Source organism: Scatophagus argus, chromosome 17, assembly GCF_020382885.2.
Source record: "Scatophagus argus isolate fScaArg1 chromosome 17, fScaArg1.pri, whole genome shotgun sequence".
Classification (NCBI taxonomy): Eukaryota; Metazoa; Chordata; class Actinopteri; family Scatophagidae; genus Scatophagus; species Scatophagus argus.
In genome coordinates this window covers 2,857,391-2,873,162 of record NC_058509.1, presented here as the reverse complement: position 1 = coordinate 2,873,162, position 15,772 = coordinate 2,857,391, and the positions used below count along the sequence as shown (strand labels likewise).

At 43.4% G+C, this 15,772-nt stretch overlaps 2 protein-coding genes across 3 annotated transcripts; both read right to left on the bottom strand.

Annotated features, from left to right (window-relative positions):
- Nucleotides 1-267: 267 nt before the first annotated feature.
- Nucleotides 268-8,865, bottom strand: daxx (death-domain associated protein). 2 transcript variants are annotated; one of them, XM_046418724.1, is made up of 12 exons: nucleotides 8,519-8,863; nucleotides 7,247-7,509; nucleotides 6,581-7,021; nucleotides 5,973-6,104; nucleotides 5,767-5,883; nucleotides 5,328-5,559; nucleotides 4,886-5,055; nucleotides 4,474-4,636; nucleotides 3,324-3,661; nucleotides 3,094-3,212; nucleotides 2,553-2,673; nucleotides 268-2,221 (listed from the first exon to the last, which is right to left on the bottom strand). In XM_046418724.1, exons 2-12 carry the CDS (start codon nucleotides 7,484-7,486, stop codon nucleotides 2,162-2,164), a joined length of 2,133 nt encoding a protein of 710 aa, XP_046274680.1. In that variant the 5' UTR covers nucleotides 7,487-7,509; nucleotides 8,519-8,863; the 3' UTR covers nucleotides 268-2,161. The 2 variants fall into 2 exon arrangements, with proteins under 2 accessions (XP_046274680.1, XP_046274679.1); XM_046418723.1 differs by having other exon boundaries at nucleotides 3,094-3,661; nucleotides 8,519-8,865.
- Nucleotides 8,866-9,400: 535 nt separating this feature from the next.
- tapbp.1 (TAP binding protein (tapasin), tandem duplicate 1) lies at nucleotides 9,401-14,379 on the bottom strand. Its single transcript, XM_046418728.1, has 8 exons — nucleotides 14,169-14,379; nucleotides 13,181-13,372; nucleotides 12,432-12,680; nucleotides 11,962-12,321; nucleotides 11,505-11,828; nucleotides 11,006-11,107; nucleotides 10,686-10,714; nucleotides 9,401-10,554 (listed from the first exon to the last, which is right to left on the bottom strand). The coding sequence occupies exons 1-8, from the start codon at nucleotides 14,233-14,235 to the stop codon at nucleotides 10,543-10,545; spliced, it is 1,335 nt and encodes a 444-aa protein (XP_046274684.1). The 5' UTR covers nucleotides 14,236-14,379; the 3' UTR covers nucleotides 9,401-10,542.
- Nucleotides 14,380-15,772: the final 1,393 nt, after the last annotated feature.

Below are 15,772 nucleotides of genomic sequence, written 5' to 3'. Positions count from 1 at the left end.
AAAGAGAAATGATTCATCTCTCTGTGGTTTGTCCGTTCATCAGCTCCCAGATCCACTAAATGAACGGGATCGGTGAGCGGGATCTGCAGCTACAAACCAAAGAGGAAACGTGTTGTGATCAGCCTGCTGAGGAGACTTTCTAAAGACCTGAACGATAAAAACATAAATAAATAAATCATCTGCAGCCTTTGCAGAATGGACTGTAAACACATGTTCAACACATCTGCTTCAAGGAGAAGCAAAAATCCAAATCAGGAGGCCGTATAATTAAAAAAACAAAACATCATTTATTTTATTATCAAAAATGTGAAGGAAAAAATTCACAGTGAGCAGTGGATCGGCCCTCTGCAGAAGTGAGGCCTGACAGGCTACCGTAGCTCTGTGCCACGTCTACGTTCCAGAAACTTTTTATTTCACCCAAAACATCATCTCACCCATGTGTTGTTACTCTTAAGTTAAAAAAAATGAAAGAAAAACAAACCAACAAACAAACAAAGCGATGAAAATAAAGAGAATTTTCCCATCAGTGTATTAATGCTCCATTGTGCGTCTCATTCATCAGATGCTGGAGATCTTAAGTGCAACACAGTCCCACACTGCCTACAAGACAGAAAAACTAACTTTTTCCTCAATATGACAGGGACGTAAAAATTCCAAATTAACCCTCCAATTTATCTGAAAACCCAGAGAATAAAAAGTAAAAGCACCTCTAACAGCTAAAGACAATCTTTGTTTGTCAGGATAAAACTGGATTTCTGTTGAGCATTTTTCATTGATTCGGGCCTTGAGGATCCTTAACTGGGCCAGTTCTGACGAGGAAACCCACTGGCTAACGGGTCAGGTGGGTCTGTGGGGACCAGCTGATTAACTGTGGTTATCAGTGTGTCTCAGATGCACTAACAGAGAAACACGAGTTTAACTTTTTGTCTGTTAGCCACTTAGGAGAAAAGGCTGACATCTTATCCCACACACACCAAAACCAGCAGTGTGTTAAGTGTCCAACCTCCACTGGATCTTACTGAACACACAAATCTTTAAAAATGGGTCAAAAGTTTAATTTTACATTTTTGTTTTTTCTTTTTAAAAGGCTCCTAATTTTCTAAAACAGCCAGATCCTGGGTCACTCAGGAAGGAGTAAACAGTGCACTTGTCTGGGACTACTTTCAGCTGTGGATGGATACACACTTGGGGCCCCAGCAGTAGGACGGTGGATGTGTAACTGAGAGTCCACGTCCCTACGTTGTGCGGGGATTTGATAAGAAAAACATAAAATATTGTCAGCCTTATCCTGCAAACACGCTGCGAGTTAACCAACAGGACTCCTCTGTACAGTCGATATTTATCTGCAAACTGCTCAGCTACCCTGCAGCAAACATCAGCCTGAAAATAAAAAACATTTTTTTTTACAAACCTAAAACTGGAAACACTTGAAGGGGGAAATATAAAAATTAAAAATAAAGACGTTCTCCATCAGCACTGCTGCAGCCCACACTAACAGCAGAGTACAAACCACCACAGCTCAGCAATTTAATGCAACAGCAAATAAAACGACGACACCCCTCTGTACAGACCACCTCCTCCCTCTCCTTTATGACAACATCTGATTGAAATATAAAAATGTAAACGAGCCGGCGGGGAGCTCACACAGTCCTCGGCAGCCGAGTGTCTGTGGGAACAGTTTTCAGGCACTGGTTTCTCACCTAAACCACATTAACCACAAGTTCAGTCTCAGACAATCAGCCAAAGGTTCACTCTGTGGTGCACACAGCAGAAGAAGAAGGAGAAGAAGAAGAAGGAGGAGGAGAAGGCTCCATGATTCTCTCAGAATCACATCCTGTTTAAGCAGCTTTCATTCAAATGTCGATGCACAATTTTTATTTAAGTCCTTCACAGAAACACTTGGCTTTCGTTTGGTAATCAAGTGACGTGAGGTACTGAATTCAATTCAAGTCTTTCACAGCTACAAAAGGCTGCTGTGATTCTGTAAAAATCCATCACATTTATATGAGCAATTTCAGAATTTTTAATATGAAAAAGTTTGGTTTTTTTCTCCTTTCTTTGAGGCAGCAGCCAAGGCCAGTCCTTAAGAACGAGTGCATTTACAGACATTCAGCCCCAGAGGTGACGTGGAAGAACGTTGTGGCCAGTGAGAGGTCAAAGGTCATTCGGAGTCTGACAGGACGATGATCTCGTCCGGGTCGCACTGGGTGGCCACGTTGACCTGCACAGACAAGCGGCAGACCGGTGAGGAAACGTGTGATCTCAAAACTGACCTGAAAACAGCCCCTCGCATTCACACCAACGATTTGAACATCAGAATTCATTATCGATTAATTAAGAGTAATAAACAGGCCAACTGGGAGGAAAAGTTATTTTATCGTCTTCTTAACACCAGAGGGGCTGCAAACAGGACTGTGAAGCAGGTTTTAAAGGTAAAATCAAAACGTTTGCTGGGTTGAATGCATACACAATGACAGGAAAGGCTATTCACCAACCCATCAGTCATGGCCGTTCAGGCCCTAAATTCTCATTTACCACCGATGTGCGCTCACCTTGTTCTTCTTGGGAGGCGGCGTCAGCTGTGAGCTGCTGACCGTCTCCTGGTTCGGCGTGTCTGCTCGGGTCGACTCTGCCTGCTGGGGAGAACTGCAGTCCAGAGGGATATCGACCTCACTGAGGGGGGAAAAGGATGGACGGATGGAGAGCGGGATGAGGAGAAAGAGAAGTGAGGAGGAAAATAAAGAGGGAGAGCAAAAATAACAGAAAGGAAAATGTAAAAGATGGTTAAACAATTTTGTAGAGAAATATTATCAACTGAGTTCATACAGCGACCTGCCACCAACTCAGATCCAAGCTGCTGCAACAGTTTCACAGTGTAAACATGACATTTAAAATATGGAGTCCCAGACTAAGTTAAACAAACTTGAGTCTGCCCTGTTAACCTTCATTAGTGTGTGCAGACTGCAGCGATAGTTTTAAGGTGCTGAGATAAGCCAGAGCAGAACCCCCTGCTGTTTCCTTTGCACATGCACTGACAGATCACCTTAGTCATTTTAACAGGTGAAGCTCTTGTTTGTTGCTTCTTTGCTGTACCTGTCATGGATGATGATGTGCTTTGCATTTTCAGAGCTCACTGATGTCATTTCCTGCCTCTTCCTCTTCTGGCTCCTTGTGGTCCGAGGGCTGGGAGGCGGCGACGTGCCGTTGGAAGTCTGTGTGAGACATTTTTCCACTATGACCACAGGTGAGAGGGGCAGAGCTGCCATATTGGCTGCTACCATGGAGACATCAGCAGGGTCCTTTGTGACTTTACTAGTGCTTACCAGCAAGACTGAGACATGATTGGAGGAATCCACGAGCTCCTCTAATCCCGCAAGGTTACCATTGGACAGCCGCCTCTGGTTATCAGTCTGCACTGGCTCTGATTGGCTGGGGCTGTGTCTGGGGGAGGGGATGTCCGACAGCGGAGATATCTGGGACTTGCTTTCTTCAGAGAGAGGACTGAGTCCACTTGTCACCGGCTCTTCGTCCTCATCTTTCGCGCTCCCATCTTCACCTGCAGAAACACTTCCCGGGACTTCGTCCATCTGATCCTCCTTGCTGGGGCCATCACGAGCTTGTTCGGCCTCGTTGCCGTCGTCTTCCTCGTTCTCTTCATCATCTGTAAAAAGACAAAGAAAGACAAGCGATGCCATCTTTTCTCCTGTGTGTGTCGCCTCGTCTGACAAAACAGCTGTGTATGATACAGGTGATCAGGTGGACTCTACTGGGTAAAATACGTGTCCTACTCATAACGATCAAACTGACTTCAGGCCTGTTTGTGTGCTCTGCCATCTGATCTGATCAGCTCCTTAACGATGCATTTACTATATGACAGCTGAAACAGTCGACGCACTCGTTCAGAACGTGGCCTGCTGCGGCGTGGCTCGCTGCTCGTTTGTCATAAAACCACATCATCATCATGTCATATTTATGAATATTTAAACGTAAACGTGCAGATTTCGACATCTGCTGAGACACAGGAACACGATCAGTAACATCACAAGGAGTTTTGAAGGTCATCGGACTTTTCAGCAAACTGGAGGATATTTTGTGTCCAGCAGTTAAACCTTTGAAACTGCCAACATCTGCAGATTCATAAATTCTGAGGGGTAATTTTAAAAAGGGGCAGAGAAATAACTGCTATACGGCAGAGTCGTAGTACTTTCCCCACAGCCAGGACACCTCACACGGCACACAACGTCAGTTTTTATCTTTTGTATTCTTAAAACCTCCTCAACACCTACAGAAGCTACTTTAATGTGCACGGAGCCTCTCAGAGCAGATGATACGAGCCGCCATGTTCAGGACAGGCACACTAATGTGTTCCTCTGAACAGAAACTCAAAGTGAGAGAAACGTCAGGATGACAAGAAAGTGTTTGTAAAATATCATTTAGAATGACACAAAAACATTTCTGTGTTAATATCTCCACCTTGTCCATCCTGCTGAGTGCTGGCCTGGATCTCTTCCTCGATGTCTGGGTCTGACGATTCATCTTCCTCCTCATCCTCCTCCTCCTCCTCCTCCTCCTCTACCTCTGCTTCTTCCTCCTCTGCCACTCCGTTCACCTCCTTTCCCTTCTCTGATTTGTGGCCCTGCGAACAGTGAGGATCAGACAGGAGGGTGAAACATGAACAGAACTGATGACGAACACCAACACTTTTTGATTTGGAAACAAAATTATGCTCCATTTCAACACCTCCCCCTGCTGAGACTGAATTCATTCACGAGTCATCGAGACATTACAAATCCATCATGAATAAATATGAAACCAACAGCATGTGAACCACTGAAAGCAGAACAGGCCTGTGATGATTCTCCTCCTGCCCCGGATGCTCTCACACCTCTTTCTCCTTGCTGTTTTTCTTGAGTCGTTTGGTCCTCTCCTGCTCCTCTGTGTCCTCTTGTTTGACGGCATACTTGGTGATGACCTCCTCCAGGTGGGACAGAGCCACTTTCCTGTTGGACTGAAGCTTCCGAAGCAGCGAGGCGTCCTTCAGCGCTGGGTCTGCGGCTTCAGACGCCGGTGGAGAAAAGAGCGTGTGTGTGATACGTGATGAGAAAAGAACAAATGGTGAGAACAAGAACAGCGACGGAGGAAAGAAACAAGAGAGACTGAAAGAAAGAAAAACATTTTCTTTGCACCAGTGGTCCTCGTTGAAGGCTTTTAGCAAGTAAGATCACACAGTGGGGCTTTAACCTTAAAAGAGAATTTTCCCACTAATGAAAGCTTATCTTATATTCATTTTTAAACACTTTTTGGAAAAATCCGGCTCAAATGCTCACCACGCTCGTAGGGGTCAGTGAGGTGCGAGCCAAAGTTGTACACCAGGTCCTGGTGCCGTCTTTCCTGCATGCGGGTCCCGATATATCCGAAAGCATCCTTGGCGATCTGGTTCAGCTGTTTCCTGCTCAGGCACAGGGTGTGGCGCTCATTGGCACGCAGCACCTGCTGGAGGACGTCTTGGTAATCTGGAGGGTTCCTCTGTGCCTCGGGACTGTTGATGAAGCGCTCGATCTGACAGGAGAAACAAACACACTGACTTACAACTACTACGACCGACTGCCCGAGGGAAGTCCCAGTCTTGTTCTCTGGCCTCAGGACCCACATAGATCCTGTAACATTGGTATCTGCTGACTCAGAGTCTGATCCCATACTTATATTAACCCAAATGCTGATTACATATAATTAATGAAACAACTTCAGCAACAACCGCCCGCTCACCCTCTTGTTGATCTCAGGATAACGAGTGCCGCTGTAGGAGATCCTCTGCTCAATGACTCGGCCCGTCAGTGGGCTGCAGCCCTTTAGTTCACACAGCTTTTCATAAATCTTCATCATCTGGAAGATGGAAGGACAACAATCTGGCGTTACGGTTCTTTTAATAGCTTTCAGCACTGTTCATAAGCTGCATCAGACTTCAGCCTGACCTTGCGTTTGAGCTTGTGCTCCTGGATGTATAAAGACTCCTCAGATCCCAGGTCGTCTAAACTCAGCTCGGCCTGCTGCAGGCGGCGGATCTCATCATGGTACACCTTCAGTAGGTTCTCCAGGTAGGCAATCTGAGAGTCATTGACAACAAGGATAAAGTGCGTAAGTAAAAAGTCCAATGAAGGCCAGGTGATTAAAAAACAAAACAATTTTTCCTTGGATATGGAAACATCTAACAGCCTATCACTGGGTGGAAATAAACTCATCAACAGCCAGTGAGTGTGCTGCTCTACTCGCTGAATGTCACCTGCCGTGCACACAGGTGGTTATACTCATGCAGGCAGCAGCACTGCGGCGATAATGAAATGGATTTCAGGATATATTTTACAGAACCCAGCGACAAGCCTCATTATTTATAAGAGCAACAAAAAGGAGACAATGGGATAAAATTGTCAACACAACACCAGATGAACAAGCAAAACCCAAACGTGAAAACAAAAATGTAGTTTTAAGAATCATCTTAACCAAATTCCAACTGTTATATTCAACAGCTAAATCGTGTTATTATTTACAATTCTAGTCATGCCTCTTACGGTTCAACACTAACCTGTTTCCTCAGTGCCCTCTGTGCCTTCTTCTCTGCTTCTTGTTGCTCCTTATTGTCCTCCACACCCTCCTGCGGTCCTGAAGGGGAAGGCTGCTTACTGTCAGCTGCCTGGTTATCCATCTCAACTTTAGTCGTATCTTTACTTCTGAGCGTAAGAGAGGTAGACTGGGGAGAACTGGATGTTGAGGTACAAGGCCCAGGCTCAACTTTGGTGACGATCTGCCTCTTCTTGGCCGCATGCTGCTTGAGTACAGTGCACAGTTCATTGATGTAGACAAAAGTTTTAGAACGGTTGGCCTGAGCGCGAGTCAAACAGCGTCCCAAGGTGTTCCTGAACTCCACAGATGACAGATAGTCTGGGTAGGCCTTGGAACGCTTGGTTTGGAGGAAGGTTAAGACCTCAGGGCAGTCCTCAGTGAGAGGTGTGCAGTGTTCCATAAACTGAGAGCATGGAGAAAAGAAAACATGAAGGATGACAAGCCAAGGTGACAGAGGAAGGACATAAAAAAAATAAGAGGAACACATCCAGCAACAGCACAATGTGATCAGGGTTTTCCAGTCCCCGTCTGGTTTTAGTGTCTTGTCAATATAATCACAACGATATCCAAAATAAAACAAACAAACAAATACAGTCAGGACTGACCATCCACTTTGGGTAAAACTCACCTCAGTGAACAACTTCTGATTCTCTGCCAGCAGAACATGTTCTTGCTTCTTGGCTGAGGCAAAAGGTGACTCTGTGATGTGGGTGGGGACAGGCTGCTGAGCTTTGAGTGGCGACACATTTTTGGCTTGATGCTGAGAGGACGAGCTGGAGGCAGAGCAGGAAGGCTGAGGCCTGTCATCTTCATCGTCACCATCAAGGACTATGATCTTATCTGCCATCGAGGCAGGAGCCACCGCCATCCAAAGTTTATCCAAGTTTATTTCTGCTTTCAGAAAATACAAACAGGAAGAATGCTGATCAGGGTTACTGCAAAAGTAAAAGATGTCAAAGAAGCAGAAGAAAGCTGAAACCCTGGAAAGGAATCAATACGAAATCTACTGTATTGTGGTGAAACATGAGGCGTGTGGTGCTTTAAAGGAATGAGTAAGCAATATTAAAAATCTGACAAGACATTTTTTAAGTAAAAATGTTCGATGTTCTTCATTTTAAACTGTCCAAAGGAAAGATTTGCAGCAATTGTGGGGTCTTCCACTGACAAAACTGACTATGATTTTGGCTTTGGCAACTTTAAACAGACATCTTTCATCCCCTTTAATCGAGTATGAAGACGATCGCAGCCCTAAAGGGTGATCCAGACTATAACTATGTGAAATGTGGAGGCATTTTCCCGTAGAGTTCTTAACAGTTAATTTAACACTACATTCACAGTCTCACAAACACAAATCCTGAGGGACGTTTGTTGAACTTCCCAGTGGGATCTCGTTCAGGATGACGCTGAATGTTTTGGACAAAACGAAAGGAAAACTGAACAGAAATTGGAGAGCAACATTCAGAATCTTTTCATATTTGGCCACAATCTGCTCCAACACACACAGACACACACATGCCTGTGAATTTTGCCATGGTGCTCTAACACCGCTGCTTCATTCAGGGACAAGCAAATAAGACACTTAACATTAGCGTCATGTCGTCTCCGGTTTAAGAAGTGAGACGAAAAGTCCTGTGTCCCGCCGTTATATGTTATCTATCGGTATGTGCTACTTACACATGCCGGTAGGTCAGGATTAGTCCTGTCTATCCGCGTTACGATAGCATTTTTCTACAAGGCAGCATAAATCGAAACATGCTACAACACGCTCTCCCGAATACTTTAACTGTTAAACGAAACTGAACAGCCTGATGACACAGTACATTACAGACATGGCAAAACACACAAAGGCTTCAGTAAACACGGAGCCGTCACACATTATGACACTCTCACACATACTAACCGCTTTTTTATGACCTCTTTAGCGTGGCAACAAAAGAGGACAGAAATCCACCACGACGCATCTTCAATATTCTGTGCTCGAGTTAGCTAAGGTTAGCATCGGCTAGCTAGTTAGCGCTGTTATTAGTAAGTGAGCCAAATAAGAAAATGACGAGCGAGCTAAAAAACGGCATTCTTTTCTCTACAGCATAACTCGCTGGACTCACAAAATCCGTCAGGCTCTTTAATATCGTATACTTAATCCAACATACTTTCTATTTACTAATACAATACTCGTCAACTTGGCTAAACTGTCGACTACAGATCGTAAGTGTACCCGCTAAAGTTGGAGAAGCATCAATGTCTCTGATTGGTTGATAGATGTTTCACCTCCAGTAATGTTGTTGGCTATTGGGTGATATTCTCCCTTTGACTACGATCGACGTGAGGTTTTTGTTTTGTTTTGATTTGATTAAACATAGACTTGACAGAATATTAAAAATATTCAAACGATTATCAAAGGGCTATTCTAAATTACATCCATTATCTTCATGACATAAGCAAAAAAAATAAATAAATAAAATAAAAATGAAGACATGTAAGGCCACGAATTAACTTTTAGAAATCAAGTTTACCTGGCGAGTGGCTCGTATAAAACACTTGAGCTTTAACTATTATTCAATTAATTTTGTATTTCCATTGCAGAACCTACCTATTTTCACTTTAGTATTAATACCACACCAAAACAAAACGGTACGCTCGCCATGTAGTTTTATTGTGAAGAGAAAAACGGAAGTCACACTTTCTCGTTGTCACTATATGAAAATTTTACTTAATTTGAAAATCAGATAGACGTTTATTCCAGTGTAGTCACGTTGTATTTTAGTCCACTCAGACAGCAGTGTGGTCATTATGAAGGATTTTATTGAGAAACTTGTCATCCCTGCTGACTTTGCAGCAAAAAAAACCCCAAAAAACAAAAACAAAAACACAGCCATGACACTCTGTGATAACACTTCAAGCTATAGAAGGCACCTTTCCCCCCTTTTTAATCAATATCAGCATATTTGAAAGGAGACAATCATTTCCAAACAGGAGACTGGGGGCAGCACGTTTGAAGAAGCAGGCCTGTTTCACTTAAAATGCAGACTTCATCTGTGAATTTTAAATTCTGACACAAATTTAGAATTTTCCCTTCTGTACATTTAAGCAGTCTGTTTGTACCATTTCCTTCACATTTCTGAGGAAGTTTAATTTTGCATTAGCCCAGGCTGATTGGTCATCATTTCTAGCAACGCATGACGAGAGCACTACTGTGACTGACACACACACACGCACACATACACGCACACACACACACACATACAGTCATAATATACATACATTATATTCTCTGTATTTACAAACATATTCAGATTCACTGTTTAGTCAGATATTAACTTTCCTGTTCTGGATCATTTACAAAAGGATGTTTTAGTTCTTTGTCTTTCTTATTCACACCCACACACATGCACACGCACGCACACACACACACACACACACACACATAAAGGGTCATCTCTAGTCCCACAAAGATAATAGTTGTTTGCCTTAAACATATGGCGTCATGGGAAAGCATCTCCAAACTAAACCTGACATTTCAACAGAATACCGTTTCCTTTTCCAGTGTTCATAACGACACACTCGGTAAACAGCAGGAGGCCAATATAACCACCATTTTGCTTTAAATTAGCCAGTGATAAAAAACATCACCACATGCATGTTCAGACTGAGCAGAAGCCCTCTTAAAACTGTTACTGCTGGCTTGCACAAAGGTATCTCTATTCCTAAGTATTCTGACTATTTGTGCAAAACACTGAAAATGACAAACAACACAGAACTGAATGATCTCACCAAAAAAAAAAAAAGAAAAGATTTATCACGACACTTGCTTTAAAAAATGGCTTCAGCTAGAAGCCTGAATGAACGGGCTGATAGTCAGTCCAGGAGCCCAAACCAGGATATCACACACAGGAAGGTCCGGTGGTTCAGTTTCACTTTCCTTCTTTACTTGTCTTTCTGTAAGTGAAAGAAGTGAAAAGTTTTTACTGACAGGAGACGACTGTAGTGTTGTGAAACACAAGTGGGCAGGTTGTACATTTATGTAAAGTTTAATGTGTGTGTGGTAGTAACTGAAGAAGTAACGTTACCTTGTCTTGTTTATCAGCCTCATCTGAGTCTGTGCTCAGCGAAATAAAAGACAAAAAGTCAAATACAGAAATGAAATTAAAATGTTTCTTGTAACTTCTTGTTTGTTCAAGGCTCAGCATTCATTCCACACTAAATGTATTTGTTTTTATCAGAAATTTTGTCACATCTGTTTAAATTTGTTTTATCTTACTGCATCCAAATCCTGAGACAGCACCAAACCTTCATCCAGCTTGAAATGGTTCAGTGAGTACAAAAATGTAAATTATTATCATTTCTGTCTGCACGCGAGGTATTTTCTGTTTTCTGGATTATGTTCTACCTGAGCTGGTGAAGGTCCAGGAGACGAACTTGATGAGGCCGTAGAGCACGAGCGCCACACCAACCATCGCCATTGAGTCCTCAATGGAGGGCGCACTGAAGCCTGAAAAGACAAAAGACGAAATTCAAGTCTTAACCGACACCTTTTTGTCAGACCAGAATGATGAAAATAACCACTTTAGCTTTTTAAAACATAATAGGTGTGTTAAAATAATCTCATCTCCATTGAAATGCTAAAAAATTGTCATTTGTATGAGTCTGTCAAAGTCTTAAACGTTGATCTGCAGTGATGATATTCAGGCTGTGACTGCTATGAATCCTCTTAATTTCTCTCAAGGCTGAAAAGTAAAAGACGTGGAACAACATTTTACATCGTAACGAACACTCAACAACTTGACAAGACCTTTGCTCAAATTTCTGAGCCTAACCATCTTTTCTATTCGTGTTGTCACCAAAAGAACTTGAGCCATATTTTAAACAACACATTTCTTACACATTACCGATAACATTGAGGGTCACGCTGGCCCGTCGTGTGCCACCAAAGTGGGCAGCCACACAGGTGAGCTCCCCTCCTCTCCCCAGGTCCAGCGCAGTGGTATCGAGCTCCAGCCGGCTGCTCTGGCTATAGGTTCCATCCGTGGCCTGTCTGTGGCCTGTCACGCTGCCTGATCCCAGAGGCCTGGACTTCCCATCAGCGCCTTTAAACTCCCAGCTCAGCTCCAACGAGAGGGGGGCAAAACCGGACGCCTCACACTGGACAGACAAGGTCTGTCCGGGAACAGCGAGGGGCAGAGGAGATGGATGGATGGAGAGGGATGGAGGTTCTGGGTAGGAGAAGAAAAAGAGAAGAAACAAAGAAAAGAGGGAAGACAGTCAGGGAAAGTTAATAATGACAATCTGGTTCCCAATCAACAACAACATCTTAATTTTCTAACAGAAAAGCAGAATTTCTCTCACCTACAATTTCAAGGTTCACCGCAACCTGAGCCACAACGTACGGCAGATACACTGTGCAAATATACAACCCGGAGTGACGCACTTTAGCTTCCTGCAGGATCAGGGACGCATTTCCCCTCTTGTGCAAATCCTCGTAGTCCAGAGTGGCCCCTTCCTCTTGTGCGTCAGCCAAGCGGTCCGTCTTGCCGTCGTAAGCCAGAACCAGTCGTCCGTTGCCTCTGAACTGGTAGCGCCACTCCACGGCAAAACCCGACCCGGACAGAGGTGAGGAAGGGTCGGCCCAGAAGCCGCAGTCCAGCAGCACTGGTTCCCCGAGTCTGGACTGCACAGAAACCGTTTTACTGGTCACACTCAGGATCACTGAGGAAACAGACAGCAAGGAGAGTCAAACTTAGACAGACTGAGATAAAATAAACTTCACTCATAACTATCATCAACTTCAACTATCCTCCTGAGCCAGGGATCATTACCATCGTGCTCTCTGGTTCCTGAGGGAGCTCGTGTGATCGTGGAAACGGTCAGCTGTTCATCGAGGCCCTGATGGGCAGTTGAAAACCAATCAGCTTGCAGGTATATTGGACTTGTGGCAGAGTCTGTGAGCGCAGCGACCCATTTGAGGGTGGAGGGCTGTGGCAGGAAGGGGTTTATCTCACACAGGGGCTTATTGATGGAGCCCTTTGAAGGGTTCAGAGAGCGGTGGCAGAGAGTGCCGGCTGGGTCTGGAGACAGAGGAGCCAGAAGGTTAACATGTACAGTAACAGGAAGTGGTCAAAGGGATTTCTTTAACAAGGCACCGTTAAAGACAGCCTGGGACACTGGGATCAGGGTCATACTGGGGCTCAACCAGGTGTCGATACGTTCAAGCCAGGGAGACATGCAGATTAAGTCCAATTACGCATAAAATGTGTATATTAGACTAATATTGCACTTAATGTATTCATTTTTGTGTATCAACATAAACTACAGCTCTTCCTTGTGAAAAACTTTTAGTTTTCCTTGTTATTTCTTCATTTAGTGATACTTTAATACAATTTTATACTCTATTTTATTGTCCATTTTAAATTTAAATATCTATTTCAACGTACAAGTCTGAATCATTTCATGACAGTAAAACCCAACATTAAAATGAAAACAAAATGTGCAGCACTTTCTGTATCTACACATGCAATGCACACACGCAAAACCAGGTGACTACACATCCGGTTCTTTTGGAACTAACCGGTAATAAAGTAGATCCGGTCCGGGCTGATGTCGGACGGAGCCTTAAGGGACTCTGCACTGTGACTGTGTGCGTCCGTCCGGATGTGAAGCAGGGATTTTTCCTGGGTTGTAGGTGCAGTTAAACCTCCTCCACGACCCACCTTCTCCTGCACAAACCAGCACTCCATCAGCGGACAGCTGCTGCTGTAGGCTTTGGACAACAGATAGAAGAGGAAATCAACAATTTAATAAAAAACAAACAGTGTAAACAGGAGCACAGCAGAATAATTAGACATTGAAACGTTTTGACCTTTAAATAAACAAAAGAATATCTTCAGAACTCAGTTTTCTGTTTTTTAGTGAGTGTATTTATATTTTCAGAGTTTGATTTTGAAGTAATCCAGTGTATAAAACACTGTCTTCATGCGTTTTCACGACCACTAGGTGTTAGACTTCCAGCCACGAGAGGGCGCTACTCCATATACTTCATACCAAATTCCATTTAGAAATTTACCCTAATTTAACGCGATCTCTGTTTGAGTGAAAAATAAATGAAGGCTAGGAAAATACTTTACATTTTTTTTACTTGACTGGACCTTCTGCTAAATTCGGCACAGTCGCTTCACGGACACTCACACGTTTAATAACCTGAAATGTACAGTTTAAGTTAGACTCGTTTCCCACACTTGTGATCCTCCTTTGTCAAGTATGAAGTATAAAAATATTTGAAAAACAGCAGACAGCTATTTTTCTATGCTTGAAAGTTTTGAAAAATGGTGAATAACTGTATGCAAAAGATCAGACCAAAAGGCCTTAAGAAGGCGAATTTACTGCAGCTGTAACAACATGCACGTTAACATTTTCGAGTTTGAGTTACTTTATTACACGAGAAAACAAGCATCGCAGTAACATTACTCCATTTCGTCTACCTGTCCAGAGAAACACTGCAGCAGGACTAAAATATTCGACAGTTAAGTAAAGTAAAGGACTGATACGCCTAACGTTACCTTGGACGAAGCAGAAAGCTGCCACCAGAGACAGCTTGTAGATTGTAGAGAAGTTAGACATGATCATCTGTCTTCTCTGTGCTGCCAGGTGCTGCTCGTTTCTGATAATTTGTCCAAGAAAGTAGAGTTTGATCGTTGGTTTTCCCCTTCAACTCCGGTTTCGTTTTAGTTTCACTTTCACCTCCCTCGAGCGAGCCAGAAAAAAGAAATAAAAAACACACTACCGGTCATGATTTCAAAATAAAGCCGCCGCAAACAACAGTAAGCGACCTCAAAAGAAAAGTTGTCTCGGCAGATTAAAGTGACTGGAGACACAAAGACAAACGCTTTACGCTTTCAATAGTTTAAAACCAATAACTAATAAAAAACACGGAATGTTTAAAAGTTACAGGGAGAAGTTCTCTAATTTTACAGGTAGATGGCGCCCTTTGACAAGAAATAATCACCAGAACTCGACTGGTCTATTTTCATGTCTTTGCTTCCTCGGTCTCTTGCTCTGCATTAAAGTGTCCTGCGGTTCGCCATGAAAACGGCTGATCAGAGTGTGTACACAACTAAAGTGTGAGTCTTTAAATGCAGATTAGTGAGAAGCTTGTGGACGTGCGGGACTGCGAGCTTTCAGCAGCAGAAACCAGTCTGTCCTACAGGTCTGTCCTTATGTGACCTCTGTCTCCAGGACACATAAGAGCAGGAAATACAGAACAAACGTAGGCTATGCATACTATACAACATGCGTTTGTGTTTCTATTACAGTCTAAAATCCTTTTGTCCAGCTCTCCGCAGCATGTGTTTGTGTGTTTACAACTGATTTCTGTTGAATTTATCCATCAAATGTTTTACTTTCCTTTGAAGTGTGCTGTTTGTAACATATTTAGAGTCAAATTAACACCCTTAATTCGAGGCTTTTCCTCCTTAAATCACTGACATTTCACTGTCGTTCACCTTTGATTATCTTTTTCTGAAAACACCAGAGGAATGTGGCTGGACAAGTCAAAGGGGAAGAAGCTTCGATGCTTTGGGAGGTGCAGATAACAACCACAGCGCATGTCATCTCAAACTCTCACCAGCTCAAAACACAACCTAACACACTCATCACGTGATTTCCCAGAAACGGCAAAGAGGGAGGCGCCGATTGTGTCCAGTGGGGGCGCTCTAACACCACACCAGACTAATGACAAGCCTGTCGTCATGTTTACTTTGTTGATCTGCGTGATGCCGGAAACGCGAGCTGCAGGGTTCAGCAGACAGACTCAAAAACAGAGTAAATCAAGCTGTAACCTGCCTGAACACGATAAGACTGACTTTGTCTGACTGTTCCAGATGAAACACGTCTATGTTTCAAACTTCTCTACTTTACAATAATAAAGGAAGACACAAAATGGCGGCACGCGGGAGTTTTCGGAGTGAAGGGCGTGGCACAGTGACCTCCGCGTGCACCTCAGCCTTATAAAACCACTCGAGCTCATGTCCTGCACAGCTTTGCTATTCTGGCTTTCAGCGCACAGAAAGAATCTTCTTTTATTAAAAAAAAACAAATCTTTGAAGGTTATTTAGGAACTAACTCGTTTAGAAACACTCAGTGGTTCAGGAGGAAATGCCAAACG

What these genes read in the sequence shown, in the direction of transcription:
- daxx (XM_046418723.1), bottom strand. Translation starts at nt 7,486, where the DNA reads ATGGCGGTGGCTCCTGCCTCGATGGCAGATAAGATCATAGTCCTTGAT. An exon ending in ATCAGAAGTTGTTCACTGAG is followed by an intron (nt 7,022 to 7,246) that starts GTGAGTTTTACC and finishes CCATGCTCTCAG; the next exon opens with TTTATGGAACACTGCACACC. An exon ending in AGAGGGCACTGAGGAAACAG is followed by an intron (nt 6,105 to 6,580) that starts GTTAGTGTTGAA and finishes AATGACTCTCAG; the next exon opens with ATTGCCTACCTGGAGAACCT.
- tapbp.1 (XM_046418728.1), bottom strand. Translation starts at nt 14,235, where the DNA reads ATGATCATGTCTAACTTCTCTACAATCTACAAGCTGTCTCTGGTGGCA. An exon ending in AGCTTTCTGCTTCGTCCAAG is followed by an intron (nt 13,373 to 14,168) that starts GTAACGTTAGGC and finishes TGTTGTCCAAAG; the next exon opens with CCTACAGCAGCAGCTGTCCG. An exon ending in CGTGACCCTCAATGTTATCG is followed by an intron (nt 11,108 to 11,504) that starts GTAATGTGTAAG and finishes TTGTCTTTTCAG; the next exon opens with GCTTCAGTGCGCCCTCCATT.